The sequence below is a fragment of the Euphorbia lathyris genome, chromosome 1 (genome assembly GCF_963576675.1).
Source record: "Euphorbia lathyris chromosome 1, ddEupLath1.1, whole genome shotgun sequence".
In the NCBI taxonomy this organism is placed as follows: domain Eukaryota; kingdom Viridiplantae; phylum Streptophyta; class Magnoliopsida; order Malpighiales; family Euphorbiaceae; genus Euphorbia; species Euphorbia lathyris.
This window is the reverse complement of record NC_088910.1, coordinates 20,566,947-20,582,268: the sequence shown is the minus strand read 5'-3', so window position 1 is coordinate 20,582,268 and position 15,322 is coordinate 20,566,947. Positions and strand designations below refer to the sequence as shown.

Sequence of the window (15,322 nt, the reverse complement as noted above, 5' to 3'; positions counted from 1 at the left end):
AAAATATAGAAACATGCACATAAATTTTGTTTTGGCAACATCAATATAAAAGTTAATGAACTATCAGCATATTATATATAATATATAGTAAAATATAAATGTTAATTTGATTTAATAAAGTGGAAGAGTGGAATATTGGCACCTTCCACTTACAATAGAAGCCTAACAGTAAAGAATTTATTTGTTTCGTGCTGTTCCTCTAAAATAGGTTTTAATTATATCATATTTAGCATTATTATTATTATTATTTTAAGAACATTATTATATACAATTTGTTACATCCACAAATTTATAAAGTACTAGTCCACATGTAAAGGACGTAGACAGCACTTAGCAATAAAAAATTTATATTATTCTTTTTTTATCCACGTCCTTAGTATTTATACCCCTATTCTCAACCCTCTTAATTCACCCTTAAAACATTTCTAATTTCTAGACTTTTCCCATTCTTTGGAACCATTTTTCCAGTAGAAAATTAAATTTAAAAATGGGAGATAGGCTGCGTTTGGCTGTTGGAGTCATGGGTATTTTTCTATTTTCGTTAATTATTTTTAAATTCTATTAGGTGTATATATATAATATATAGTTTATTATAGCGATTCTCAATTTTTTTTTTTTTTTGCAGGGAATGCAGCTTCTTTGTTGCTTTATGCTGCTCCCATGTAATGTTTCAGTAAACAAGTTTACTGTATATTTATTATTATTTTGCAGGATAAATAATTAAATTGGTCATTAATATTGGCTAATATATAAGATCAATTTAGTCTATTATCAAGTTTGTGTCTTAGTTTGGCTCTTTAACTTGTTATTTCAGGTCAAATATGTAACAACCCGGTCCAATAGTACGTAACCATTGTCCATTTTAATCAAAATCTAATACCTTGAATTTCACTGTTTTAAAAAACATCCACTGTATTAGATTTTTACATTTCTAATAAACTCAAGTCAGTCTCTGTTCATTCTTAATGTCAAATTTAGTTTATTCTTGCTTCATTTCCATCTCCATCCTTTACGACCGTTTTTTGCTCAAGTATTGTATTCGGTGCTACCCATTATAGATTAGGTCGTTAGAAGTCCACCAGCTTCTGTCTGGTTCGTCCCCAAACCAACATATCGTACGTGGAGAACCCGACTCTTATACCAATTGTAACAGTTTGCTCTAATAACATGTAGATATTATCCATTTTTAGCACTTACAACTTTTAAAATGCGTCTAAATGTATTAGAAATTCACATTTTTAATAAGCTAGAATCACTTTTTTTCCATTCTTGATGTAGAATTCGGTTTATTCATACCTCATCCACATCCCTTAATGTCACTCCTTGCTCAAGTCTTCTACACCATCGTCACTCACTCACTCACTTCAGACCGAGTCGTTATAAAAATAAGTCTAAAATGATATGTGGCAGCATGAGGAAGTGACAAGTGTTAAAAAAAAAAAAAAAGTATCAATTACATATGTAGATTGATTTCAACTGAGATACCAAGTTAAAAAAAAAAAAAAAAAAAACCAAATTGACACTCAAACTTGATCTTTCAAGTAAATTGATCCTTTATTCTTAATTTTGTCGGGGGAATTTTATGATGGATTTTGAGATTGAATTGGAATTTTAATTAGCTTTTTTTAATTGGAATTTCAGATTGACATTTGTGAGGGTGGTAAAGAAGAGAAGCACAGAGAAATTTTCATGTATTCCATACATAATAACATTATCAAATTGTCTACTTTACACTTGGTATGGATTGCCTATTGTAAGCAACAAATGGGAGAATTTCCCTTTGGTCACCATCAATGGTCTTGGCATCCTCTTCGAATTTTCTTTCATTTCTATCTATTTTTGGTTTTCTGAACCCAGACAAAAGGCAAGTTATTTACCTTCTCTTTCAATATATATTTCATTCTCTATATATATATATATATAAAAAAAAAAAAATCATTTACTTTACAAGGGGAACATAACGGGGCGGAAGTATAGAAGGGGAACGAAGGATCCATCGACCTACAACTACGAAAGAAAATGATTTCGTTATTTACTGACAAAATATTTCAAAGCTAAACATAAAAAAAAGTACATCGATAATTTCATTATTACAAAAAATAAAGTGGTTTTACCATGAAATACATACATTTAGCAACAAAATATTTTGTTGTAATTCTTTTTTTTTTTTTCAATTAAACTCTATGAGGGGCTTTTGGTGACTCTCTCTATCCTTCCGCTTCTGATGTTCCTCAATTTAACACGAATCGAGCTGCCAGTCAAGACTGATATTGCTCAACTAGACTAAAGTTCACTAGTTAATTTTAGACCTTGAAAAGGAAATAATATGTTACATGTTTAAATTAAATTTGAATGAAATTGTTAATAAAATTAGACATGATTTTCATATTAATTTGACATTCAATTTATTTGACTAATTTACAGATTAAAGTTGTTGTTGCAATGGTTCCTGTAATCTTATATTTCGCCATCGCCACCTTAGTCTCATCTTTTGTATTCCATGACCACCATCACCGGAAGTTATTCACCGGAAGTATTGGACTGTTAAGTTCGGTAGGCATGTATGCTTCGCCTCTGGTGGTTATGGTATGTATTTCTTTTTCTTCATTTTCAGTAACGAAAATTTTGAAAATTCCGCTACATATTTTAATTGGAAAAAAATTAAGGATGAAATAAATTTTATAATTCCTGAATTTTGGGTCTACGTTGTTAAGAGCTCGTTTGGCTACTTGATGTTTGCTATTACAATTTGTTGTTTGCCTTTCGAAAATGCTACTTTTATAAAAAGCAGAGATTCTATGCTTTTGTAAAACTCTACTTTTCAGCTGTAAAACTCTGCTTTTTAAAGTGAAAAGTAGGTAACCAAACATCTAAGTCTAAGCTTTAAACTTATTTATTTATGTACCTGAAACTTTATAATTAAAAAATATTGAAGTTTTTTTAACACAAATAATATGTGTAGACCATAAAAATTAATACACATAATAATAAATAGTGGGTTGAAACAATTTTGTCTTCTCCATATTACTATATCTCTAGAGTCAATAATTTTCTATGAGGAACTACTGTACAAAAACTTGCATTTACCATAAACTATACATGATAGAGTTGGAAGGGTTTAAATTGAGGAAACACAGTAATGAGTCTCAATGCATGTCGATTCATTCCGCAAATGCTCAATTTCACTCAATTATTATATGTTTCTTTTTACAGAATTACATATGTTCATGGGAAATTTATTGTTGTGGGGGCTGGAATTCCATGTAAAATGAAAGATTCCATACACATTTTATATGAACTAAAATATATATGGAGAGTCATGCATCATTGTTCGATGTGTTGTCTTTAAAATATTCGCTCAATTTCAATTTGTTTCAGTAAAATCATTCAATTTTGAGTTTTATTTCAATTAGGTCACTTCCGTAATTTCAGTGGTTAAAAGGCTGATGTCATGGTCAATTCAGATTTCTGACCGAAACGATACAGGCAATCACGTGCCTGTTATTTTATGAAAAAAATTAAGTTTTTTTTTTTTTTATAAAGTTAACCGATGTGTGTTTGTGAGGTAGCGCATATATGGATTCAATGTGTCATTTCTGTCAGACATCTGAGTTGATTTATGTTGATATGTCATTCATGTCATCATTTCTATCCTTTTTAATCACTGAAATCGACGAAGTGTCTTAATTGAGACAAAACTCAAAATTAAGTCATTTCATTGAAACAAATTGAAGTTGGGAGTGACCATTTTAAAATAACCATATAAATTTAGTGGCTAATTGTACATTTAACTCGTTATCCATATGATATGAAGAACTTCGACCTGATATAAAAACTCATGTTCATGAGCTTGTTGATTCGTTGAATCCATCTTTTATGCATTGGGTTTGGATATATATTTGATATTTGACTAGTTTAGCATAGATATACAAATTTGAATGCCTAAAATGGATTGGATTTAGAATTTATCTAAAGAACCCCAATCTCATCAGCCCAGCCTTTTATATATATATATATATATATATATATATATATATATATATATAAAAGGTTATATTCTTTGAGTTTTGTTGAATTAAGTAAATTTTGGTTTGGTATATTTTATTGTTGTTAACATAGTTCAAAATTTTAATTGGATGGATAACGCTATGATGGGTTTGAGCATAAACCCTAAAAAATATATTCTAGATTTTTAATTTATAAATTTTAATCTTTAAAATATATTAAAAGTACTGATTTTACTAGTTTGATATAATATAAAATTATGACTTGACATAGTTGTAAATAGTTTTTAAAATATGAATTTCTGTGTAATTTTCCCAAAAAAGTAATTGGTGGATAAGACTATGATGGGCTTGAGAATTTATTTTTTTAACCTGGTCCAACCCAATCTGAATATGTAGATTGGGCTAGCTTGAATAGAATAGTTAGGTATTAAATTCAATTAGACCCGGCCCATAGCCCAATTTATGAACAAACTACATACAAATATTATTTTTCATTTAATTTTATTATTATGTATAATTGCAGAAACAAGTGATACAAACAAAGAGTGTGGAATTCATGCCATTCTATTTATCATTCTTCTCGTTCCTAGCAACTTCTCTCTGGCTGGCTTATGGACTATTAAGTCATGATCTTTTCATTGCGGTTTGTATATCTAAACATACTTTTTGGTCCTTTAACTCTCAATTAATTCTTTAATTATTCTTAATTGAGATTCTCTAATCTTTGCAGTCCCCTAATTTTGTGGGCGTTCCATTGGGAATTCTCCAATTATTATTGTACTGCAAGTACAGAAACAACAGGGGTGTGATTGAAGAACCTAAAAAATGGGATGTAGAAAAGAGTAAAGAAAAATCCAAGCAGCTGCAACTTGTCATTAATGAAAATACTAATGACATTGCCAAAGAATGATCAAATCAACAAAGTTCTCTAATTTTCTATATTAATTAAGTTTGATATCCTAATTAATGAAATTATAATCAAGACATTTTAGTTTTTGTAATTTGCCAAATAATTACTAATTGCTAGTTAATTGGATGATTGGGGGAGGCTTGGAAGTTGTATTGTGGTAGACATTTTTAGTTAAATGATTTTTATAATGTATGTAGCAATCTTATTATTGTCTATAATAAAAATAAGTAATATCGTGCAAGAAACAAAAAAATATTATCAACACAAGACAATTTTTTCAAATAAATAAATAAATAAATAAATATATATATATATATATATATATATAATCAAAACTTGTGGTTTTACCAATCTATAAAGATAGTTCTTTTTAAAAGTTTAGTAAACATTAATTGGAGAGTTGGAAGAGTATTTTGCATTAGAGAGATTAGAGACAATGATTTTTTTTATCACAAAATTGCCACTCTTTGACACCGATTTGACACCCTTGTTATCTCTTTTTTAATAAAAAAAATGCAATTAACCATTAAAATATTATATTATTCAATTTGATAATAGTTATAATTAAAAACATAAAATAATAATTTGTGGGATTATAGTAATAATTTTTGGAGTTACTTAGCATTGGATTATTTTTTCAAAAAAATTGTCAAAAGTGATGTGGATGAGAAATAATAAAATATTACATTTTGTGGTTATGTGTTAAGTTTTGTAACTTTTAAGATTGATTAATTGCATTGAAGATGCTCTTAAAAGATTTTTGAGTCAATTTTCGGTTAAATAGTACTTATGATTTAGTTACTTTGCAAAGTCAAACATGGTATTTCGGCTAATTTGCGAATTTCAATTTAGTCTTTTTAACTGCTCCAAATATACTCAAGTAAGGAATTCCCGAATGATTTATTCAATAACATTATTGTAAAACATCTTTATTTATAATTTGTCGAATGACTTGATACTACATCTTATTATGTTTAAGTATATAACTAAATCATAAAAAATGAAGCACTTTGAGCACCTTTACTAGTAGTATTTTCTAAGTGCTAATGCATTCCATGTCCATGGTACTGCTTTCCATCCATTCTCTTCAGCCTGTAAGTATGTGTGTTAATACATTCGGCTTTTTGGAACGGGTCTTCCCATCTTCTACCCATTTTTCCTTTTCATTCGTCCGCTTCAATGCTACGCATTACTAGCTCACTGTCAGGAATTGTGTGGGTCTCACCTTTCTGTCATAGCATGCCTTCATTCGTTGGCGATATGCCTCCATTTTGATGAATGTCTTCTCTCTCTTTTCATCCACCATATCCAGCTTGCTCCTCATATTGGGCTTATTATCTACCTCAAAGTAGAACAATAGTATTGGGCTTGCGGCTCCAATTTCTACTAGTATGAAGGCTTCCGTCCCATAGCATAAGGAGAATGGTGTTCTCCTGTTGCTGATCGAGAGGTTCAGGCTTTCGGTAAAGGTTTAAGGTGATGGCTTTCAGTAAAGGAAAGTAATGGTACCGCCCTACCCTACCTTCTAACTGCTTCTAAGGGCTGGGGATTAAATGAGAAGAATAAGCAACACATAGTTGGATAAGTCACCCACACATTTGTAGGACTTGAATACGGGACCTCATAGATCCAGGGCCTCCTATTCTTATTTAGCACTGGACCAAGTCCTCATCGGCTTGCATTTGTCTATTAAGATAAACATTAATTGGTAGGAGTCTTATTGAATTGGGGTCGATAAGCACATAAGACTTCTGGCAATTCATCTACCCAATTTGTATTCTTAAGCTCCAACCTTTTTTATAATACGGGTTCGTGACTTCTATTAAGCTTAGAATGAGCAAACCCAATGATAGAATACAAAGCAAACTCAGTTTCACAATAGAAGAAGAGATTGAAGGAAAAGGGTGGTGATATGATGGAACTCGACGAGAGACGAAGTACTGGGGAGGGCGACGGTCCGAAAATGGAGGACGGAGGGTTATCGACAAGAGAATAAGAGAGTGAGAATAGAAGGAGCAATGTGGTTTTTTTGTGAGTGAATGAGAATAGAAGAAGAGATCGGCAGCATGTGAGTGAGAATAGAAGAAGAAAAACTTGGAAATCTAGCCTAAAAACTGAGAACGACAGAACCTGTATAGTAGAGAAGAAGATGAGAGTAGGGTAAGAAAAGTGTTAATCTAGTACGTTTACAGTTTTTTACGAGATAATATGAGTGTGTTTTTGTGTAGGGTACCTAAATAACTTTATGGCCACCAATTCTTAACTAATTTTATGGGCTTTAAATTGTAATTTTAGATTACTAAATTGTATTTGCGTATAATTTGTATTTTTAATTTAAGGTAGACTTATTTTTATTTGGCATGGGAATATATATAATAATATTAAATAATATTTATTCAATATTTTTCATGAATGCTTATGAACTTGTTTACGAACTTATAATCAAACCTTCTCACGAGCTTTTGAGCCGAGCTTTAACATGTTCAACCTCGGCTCATTTACGAATCGAGTCTTAAAGTCAGATTCGCGAGCGACTCATTTATAAATCAAGTTGAATCGAACCTAGTTTTTATCAAACCAACAACCGAGCTGCTTATGAGCTACTCAACTCATTTAGGCATGTTCTTTTTTATTTAATTTCAGTATCAATAATTCCAGTTCAATAGTTTTCTGTTCAGTACTTTATTATTATTATGTATTATAATTATAATTATTTACATATAATTAATTATTATTTATTATAATTTATAATTTAATATTATTTAATTCATCTTTATTTATTATAATTATTTATATAAAATTTATTTATTTTTTATTTTTTTTTTTAAATTTGCGCAATGCGCTTGCATTATAAAGAAGAAAGAAAAAACCCCACCAGACCCGGATGTGATTCGAACCCATGACCTCCCAAGGCATAGGTAAGCTCTCAACCACTAGGCTAAGAGCTTCACCACATTTATATATAATTTATTATTATTGATATATTATGTATTATTTATAATTTATAATTTAGCATTCTATCATTATTTATAATAATTCAAGAATTAATTTAATTTTATATTTAATCATATTTATTTAATTAGATTCAATTTTATGAAATTTTATTTTTAAAACCGACTATATTCTAAAATTTTAGATTAATTTGTCAAATATTTCTATAGAAAAAACAATGCATCAAAATTTTATAGGTCCTGTTTGGTAAAGAGCGTTTTGGAATAAAAATAGCGGTTTTAACCAATTTTAACGGTTTGACCACTGAAATCGCTGATTGGAGTGTTTGGTGGAGAGAGGTTTGGAAGAGAGTTTTGGAATGAAAACGCTAATTTAGAAAAAGCTCCTTTTAGGAACTTTTTCAATTAGCGTTTTGCAATATTAAAATTAATAGATTTCTTTAACCCTCATTATTTTATGTATACTTTTATGTATTAAAAAAAATGTCCTTATTCGTCTTTTACACAAACCGCTATTATCAATCAGCTAATTTTTACCAAACAGGTCTACACAAACAGCTAGTCAAATCAGCTAATTCCCAAACAGGCTATAAATTTTTTAAACTAGTTATGTTTGTTAGATTAGAAGCTTTTATTATTATTATTATTAAAACCATTATTATTATTATTATTATTATAAATTTATTTATTTTAATTATTGCTATTTTTAAATTTAATGACGATAAATTTAAATTTCATTAGCATTTATTTCAATCAAAAACAATACAGCCTTACAGCTCTAGGTAGATGCTTTTAGGCTAACAAAAAAACTGGCTGTCGATTTATATAAGAATTTTTTTTTTTTTCTTTTGCTTCTTGGATTCTATCTGAAATTCTAAATTTACATCTTAATATTCTAAATTACAGGGATTTCCTGTGGAGATCACGCAGCACGGGACCGAAAAAAATCCCCAAAATCTTCAATAAAAATTCCACGATAGTAACCTTCACCACAAGTGTTGGGGACAGAGAAGGAAATACATTTCCTCCCCGACGGAGGTGGCAATTTCTGACACGAAAACACGATTACAGAGCCAACCCAACTGACACGACATGATTGACACGAAAATCATTTTTCTAGCATTTATAACATATAAAACCATATGGAACATAAATATGAGATAACACGATTTTGACACGAAACACGATAATTGCCAGGTCTACTCCCCGTTGCCATCCCTAGCTTACCATACAAGATTTGCATAACTTGCAAACTAAAACAAACTAGGGATTAAAATATGAGAACAAACAAAATTCCTCAGCCTTAAGAAAAAAAATACAAAGTATTCGATTCAAAACTTCTCCTTTAATTGGTCAATGACTGACCAGCACTCAAGCAGAACCACCTGTTCTCATGGCTTGAGACTTCTTAGATTTGCTGGTCGCCAACTGGGTCTCAGGCTGAAAAACATACACAAGTAGGGTGTCAGAATGGATTGCCATGAACTATATATTAATCGAGATTATAAATGATATGAATGCAAAATCATATCAAACGGGTGGCGTCAAGCGGGTTATAAAAAGCCACAGTAATAACCATGTTTTAAAGGCGGTTGCGAATGAATTACCTCTTTCATAACTGATTCTTCCTTCTCAGACAAAATCAATTCAATGTGACAAGGGCTGGACATGTAAGCTGAACAAGAAAGAAGTAACATATCAAACAAATGGGACAGCTAATAAATTTGTGAAACACCAAAACTTAAAGAAATGAAATCAGAACATACGATTAATTCTTCCGTGAGCCCTGTAGGTACGACGCCTCTGCTTTTGTGCCTGATTCACTTGGATGTGAGTAATGAAGAGGTTGTCCACATCCAATCCTTTTACCTGTATAATCATTCACATACATGAGAATATGAAAGATGTCCTGAAATATATAGATTGCTCAACTCAAGAGGACATACCTCAGCATTACTCTCAGCGTTCTTGAGCAAATCTAGAATAAACTTGGCAGATTTAGCAGGCCACCGTCCCTGTCCATTAGAGTGCCTGCTTTTTGCCTGAGCAGTACGTCCAACACCACCACAAAAACGTCGGAAGGGTATAGCTTGCTTGTGAGCCATAACATCTTCCAAGTACCTTTTGGCCTTGGCCAAAGGTAACTTCCTCAAGGCAAACGCTGTCTCCCTTGTATTCTATAAAAACATAGACAAAGAAATAAGCTTGTATGACTGAAGTGAAGATGGAAGAATCAGCTCAAGTATCGAACAAAAGTGATATCTAGAAAAAACACTATATTTTTCAACAAGACATAATCAACAATTAGCCAATTGAGCAAAAGAAAGAATGGTTATACACAAATAATACACTCAATATGGATGTACCATCATTTACTGAACCTACAGTCAATAGAATCTACAGAGGTTCACCCAAAAACAATGAAAATATGATTTTCCTGATGTTAACGAGAACCTAGTTCACATAAGGCAACAAGGACTGCTTTTTATATCAGGATTTAGGATTATTATTATATAAACAAACAGTTCTGCATATTTCCAACTGATCAAAACAAATGGTTACAGACAACTAGTAAGCTCAATACAGATGTACCATCATTTACATACAACTAGTAAACTCAATACAAATGTACCATCATTTACTGAACCTTCAGTAAATAGAATCTACAGAGGTTCACCCAAAAACAATGAAAATATGATTTTCCTGATGTTAACGAGAACCCAGTTCACAAAAGGCAAAAAGGACTGCTTTTTTCATCAGGATTAATTAAGGATTATATGAACAACCAGTTATACTGTGGAAGCAACAAGATAATCAATTTGCCAGACTGTGGAAGCAACAAGACGCTTCAAGGAAAGAAAGAGCAGCAACAAATAACTAAGGTACTACACTCAATAGAAATGTACCATCATTTACTGAACCTTCAGTTACTGTAGTCTACATAGGTTCACCCAAGAACAATGAAATATAATTTTCCTGAAGTATATGAGAAACCCAGTTCACAAGAGGCAACAAGGCACTGCTTTTTTCATCAGGTTTCAGAATTATTATACAGAAAGCATTTTTTGCAATTTTCCATCATTTAAAAACATCAAGGAAAAAGTTCTTGCAAATCGATTAAAAGAAGTGCTTCCTAATCTCATATCAGAATCTCAATCTGCCTTCATTAAAGGCAGATCTATTCATGATAATGTTTTGATTGCTTTTGAAATAATTCATAGTATGAAAAGAAATATTGGAAGGAAAAAGGGGGAGGTTGCACTTAAGATAGATATAAGCAAAGCATATGATAGAGTGAGTTGGGATTATTTGTCAAAAGTTCTCATGAAGCTGGGATTCTCGGAGGTGTGGATTGGATATATAATGCTCTGTGTTAAATCAGTTAAATATTCTATTAAAGTTAATGATCAAATTGTTGGTCCTTTTTCTCCCCGGAGAGGTTTGAGACAAGGCGACCCACTATCACCTTATTTATTTCTATTATGTGTTGAAGGGTTGTCTGCTTTGATGTTGGATGCAGAGAGTAGGGGGGTTATTCATGGAGCTAAAGTAATAAAAGGGCACCCTCAATCTCTCATTTATTGTTTGCTGATGATGCTTTTCTGTTTGTTCAAGCTAATATTGAGGAGTGTAGGGAATTAAAAAAGTTGCTAAATTTGTATGAGCATGCTTCGGGACAAGCTGTCAATTTCTCTAAATCTGGCATACTGTGTAGTAATAATGTACATCCAATGCTAGTAGAGGGGATCTCATCTATTTTGGAAGTTTCTCAACCTATCAACACGGGTCGATATCTTGGTCTACCTTCACTCGTTGGTAGAAAGAAGAAGGTAATATTTGCATTCTTAAAAGATAAACTATGGAAGAAAATTCAATCTTGGAGATCCAAGCCTTTATCTAAAGCTGGTAAAGATACTCTAATCAGAGCAGCAGGTCAGGCTTTGCCGGTTTATTTTATGAGTGTTTTTATGCTTCCTATTTCAACTGCTGATGAACTTCAAAAGATGTTGAATTCATTTTGGTGGGGTAATAAAAGGGTTGGGTCAAGAGGGATAAATTGGCTGGCTTGGGATAAATTATGTATTCATAAAGATGATGGTGGTTTGGGATTCAAAGATTTCACTGCCTTTAATTTAGCAATGCTGGGAAAACAAGGTTGGCGGTTACAGTCAGCCCCTGAGTCTTTGGCCAGTAAAATTTTTAAAGCAAAATACTATCCAAATGGGGATTTTCTAAAAGCTAGGTTGGGTCACTCACCAAGCTATATTTGGCGAAGTATTTGGGGTTCTCAGTTATTGTTGCAAAAAGGGGGGCGGTGGAAAATTGGAGATGGTATGTCTATCAATGTATGGAAAGATCCATGGTTAAGAGATTCACCTTCTATGACGATCTCTACAGCAATGGTTGAAGGGATGGAAAATTTAAAAGTAAGTGATCTTTTTATCCCTAGAACAATTGAATGGGATGTTGAACTATTACAAGAAATATTCTCGGAACAAGATGTAACGGCCATCATCCGGTCAACTCCGCGTGTATCTGGAAGAAAAGACCAATTTATATGGAATGCTTCCCGTAATGGGTGTTATTCGGTTCGTAGTGCATACCGCCTTGGAATGGAAGAAATTACAAGTAATACACATCATAGAATTGAGGGGGATTGGCAAAAGATATGGAGAGCTAATGTGCCATTTAAAATCAGACATTTTTGTTGGAGGCTTGTTCGTAACTGTATCCCAACTCGTCATCGGCTTAGGAGTCGGGGGATTAACATGGAGGATGATTGTGTTATGTGTACTCAGGATTTGGAGGATAATTGGCATTTATTTGTACTATGTCCAAAAGTATTGGAAGTTTGGAGAGAGGCGGGCCTTGCTAATTTAATTGAACAATCAAGCCTAGTTGCAGATAACTTTGTTGGCTTCTTTTTCTATTTTTGCAGATTAGCTGATGCAAGGAATTTTGAGATTTTTATGATGCTGATGTGGTCATGGTGGGAGGCGAGGAATGACTACTTTTGGAATCAAAAATCCACAACAGCCATTGGAGTCGTTAGTAGGAGCATGCGCTATCTAGCAGACTGGAAAACGGCTAGAGAGCGGAGTATAATTCCTTCCGCGATACCTAGAGAGGATTTATGTCAAAAATTATGGCACCGACCACCGACTGATGTTGTCTCCTGTTGTACAGATGCAAGCATATTTACAATTCTTGGTAAAACAGGAGGTAGTGCAGTACTTAGAGATTCACAAGGTGCTTTTATCTCGGCCCGGACAAATTTGGTGGAAGGAATTATGGAAGTTAGGGAGGCGGAAGCTTGGGCGGTCTTACATGCACTTGAATGGACCATGGAGGCAAGTTACAATAAAATTGTATTTGAATCTGATTCCTTGACCACTGTGAAAGCTATTACTTCAGGAAGTTTGGATCAGTCTGAGTTTGGTGATATTATTGGGCAATGTCGCACACTTTTATCATCTCAAAACGGCTACATTATCCGTTTCATTAGAAGACAAGCAAACGGTTTAGCTCATGCTTTTGCTAGAGCGGCCTCTCAATTTGCTAGTCAGAGTTACTTTGATATTATCCCTAGTGGGTTTCCTTATTCTGTGTTAAACTTTTGCCGGCTTTTGGCTCATTAATGATATTTAGCTTCAAAAAAAAAAAAAACATCAAGGAACACCATGTAACCTAGCTGTCAATTATTATTCACTGAAAAATATGCAGCTGAAATGAAGACCTAATCTTCATTAGAAATAGAGAAATCAATTACTAAAGCAAAACAACAGCAGAAACTAACAAAACATTGACATATGAATATGCAAGAAAAAAAAAATGTATCATCATTTACTGAACCTTCAGCCACGAAAAATAAACAGAGGTTCACCCAAGAACAATGAAACTGATTTCCCTGAAGTTTACGAGAGACCTGTTCACAAGGGCAACAGGACCCTGCTTTTTTCATCAGGTGACCGATCAAAACGCAACATTACAAATAAATTCCCACAACTACACAAAGTCTACCTACCTATGCAGACAAAACAAACAAGTTCCATAAACCCAATTCACATTTTAACGAAAAGCAAAAACTATCACATACAAAATCATGGAAGAAATATTCTATTGAAGAAGGGATCTGAAATAATACCTTGAAGTGCACTCTAAGGTCAGAGCCCCTTGCCTTACAGGCTGCAAAATGAACATAAAGACAACAAAAATCACATAACAGGAAAGAATAGGTAGCAAATGAAAATCAGAGAACAGAGAATTGAAAGAACTCAATCCAAAAGGATAAAAAGTCAGATATAAGAGATCTAAAACTCACACTTGGTGGAATTATCGGGCTCTCTTGAGTACTTCACCATGATGAAAACCCGCTTGACGCCACCAGCTTGACACCGCTGCTGCTGCTGTTTCCCTCTTAAGAGAAAAATGAGCCGGTAGGGTTTCAATATATAAGCAATTTTAAAATGGCGAAAACGACACCGTAGGCTGATCTGAAGTGGGCTGGGTCTCTCTGCGATTGGTTTTGGGTCTCAATTCGCCACTCGAAACCCATTGAAACTTGCCCACTTTTGTTAGTAAAATATTGATTTGGATTTTTCTTGCCCATATACGATAAATTACATCTATGGTACTGAATTTTATGCTAGCTCCACATTTTGGTATTTAGATTTTATTTTATCTTAAAAAAAGTATATGAAATAATCATAATCGGATAATTTAATTAATAACCATTCAACGCGAGTTTAACCAATTTAATTAAAAGTTGTGACCTATAATACATTTAAGTGATCTGCTATATACCGCACCCAAATTCCGGTCTACCGCCCATTTGTGACATATTTGCCCTCCTCACTTTTTGAAACAAGAAAGTGGAATTTTCTCAAATCCTCTCTACCTTCTTTGCATTTTCTTTCCAAAATCATAAACCCGAACAACAATAATTAAAATTATGAAAATAATTGATATGTGATAATCCGAACCTTGAAAATGGATGATTACGAGTCGGAAACATTAAGATTTATATTTTTTTTATTAAAGAACTCATGAAAATAATACATATTTTTCATGACGATTTTGCATTTTTCGTCACAAAAAATTGAATGATTTAGTATTTTTCGTCACTAAAAATTTTACGATTTTGTATATTTCAAAATTTGGCCTAAACGGATGCATCATACCACCCGACCCATGGCGGTAACGGATGCGGCGTACCACCCGACCCATGGCGGAACGGATGCCGCATCCGTTCCCACCATGGCACGTTCCCGCCATGGGTCGGACGGTATGCCGCATCCGTTTAGGTATAATTTTAAATTTTCTCTCAAATTTTTTTTTTCTCAATTTTGACAAAATTTTTATGGCAAGTGCAAAATTGTCCAATGGGGGCGGTGATAGGAAATTTGGGTGCGATATATAGCAATACCCTACATTTAATTAACATAAAAATACAA

The 15,322-nt window shown here is 32.8% G+C and overlaps 2 protein-coding genes and 4 non-coding genes across 6 annotated transcripts; 1 reads left to right on the top strand and 5 right to left on the bottom strand.

Moving 5' to 3' along the window:
- The first annotated feature begins 416 nt into the window (after nucleotides 1-416).
- Nucleotides 417-5,105, top strand: LOC136224184 (bidirectional sugar transporter SWEET3). Its single transcript, XM_066012453.1, has 6 exons — nucleotides 417-524; nucleotides 626-662; nucleotides 1,642-1,864; nucleotides 2,425-2,586; nucleotides 4,531-4,650; nucleotides 4,738-5,105. The coding sequence occupies exons 1-6, from the start codon at nucleotides 488-490 to the stop codon at nucleotides 4,915-4,917; spliced, it is 759 nt and encodes a 252-aa protein (XP_065868525.1). The 5' UTR covers nucleotides 417-487; the 3' UTR covers nucleotides 4,918-5,105.
- Nucleotides 5,106-8,964: 3,859 nt separating this feature from the next.
- Nucleotides 8,965-14,294, bottom strand: LOC136224176 (large ribosomal subunit protein uL22y-like). The gene is made up of 6 exons (XM_066012444.1): nucleotides 14,191-14,294; nucleotides 14,014-14,054; nucleotides 9,815-10,045; nucleotides 9,635-9,737; nucleotides 9,476-9,543; nucleotides 8,965-9,308 (listed from the first exon to the last, which is right to left on the bottom strand). The coding sequence occupies exons 1-6, from the start codon at nucleotides 14,228-14,230 to the stop codon at nucleotides 9,240-9,242; spliced, it is 552 nt and encodes a 183-aa protein (XP_065868516.1). The 5' UTR covers nucleotides 14,231-14,294; the 3' UTR covers nucleotides 8,965-9,239.
- Nucleotides 10,227-10,356, bottom strand: LOC136216281 (small nucleolar RNA snoR74). Its single transcript, XR_010683277.1, has one exon. It is a non-coding gene; the product is annotated as a small nucleolar RNA snoR74 (small nucleolar RNA).
- Nucleotides 10,493-10,622, bottom strand: LOC136216280 (small nucleolar RNA snoR74). Its single transcript, XR_010683276.1, has one exon. It is a non-coding gene; the product is annotated as a small nucleolar RNA snoR74 (small nucleolar RNA).
- Nucleotides 10,767-10,897, bottom strand: LOC136216279 (small nucleolar RNA snoR74). Its single transcript, XR_010683275.1, has one exon. It is a non-coding gene; the product is annotated as a small nucleolar RNA snoR74 (small nucleolar RNA).
- Nucleotides 13,699-13,827, bottom strand: LOC136216278 (small nucleolar RNA snoR74). Its single transcript, XR_010683273.1, has one exon. It is a non-coding gene; the product is annotated as a small nucleolar RNA snoR74 (small nucleolar RNA).
- Nucleotides 14,295-15,322: the final 1,028 nt, after the last annotated feature.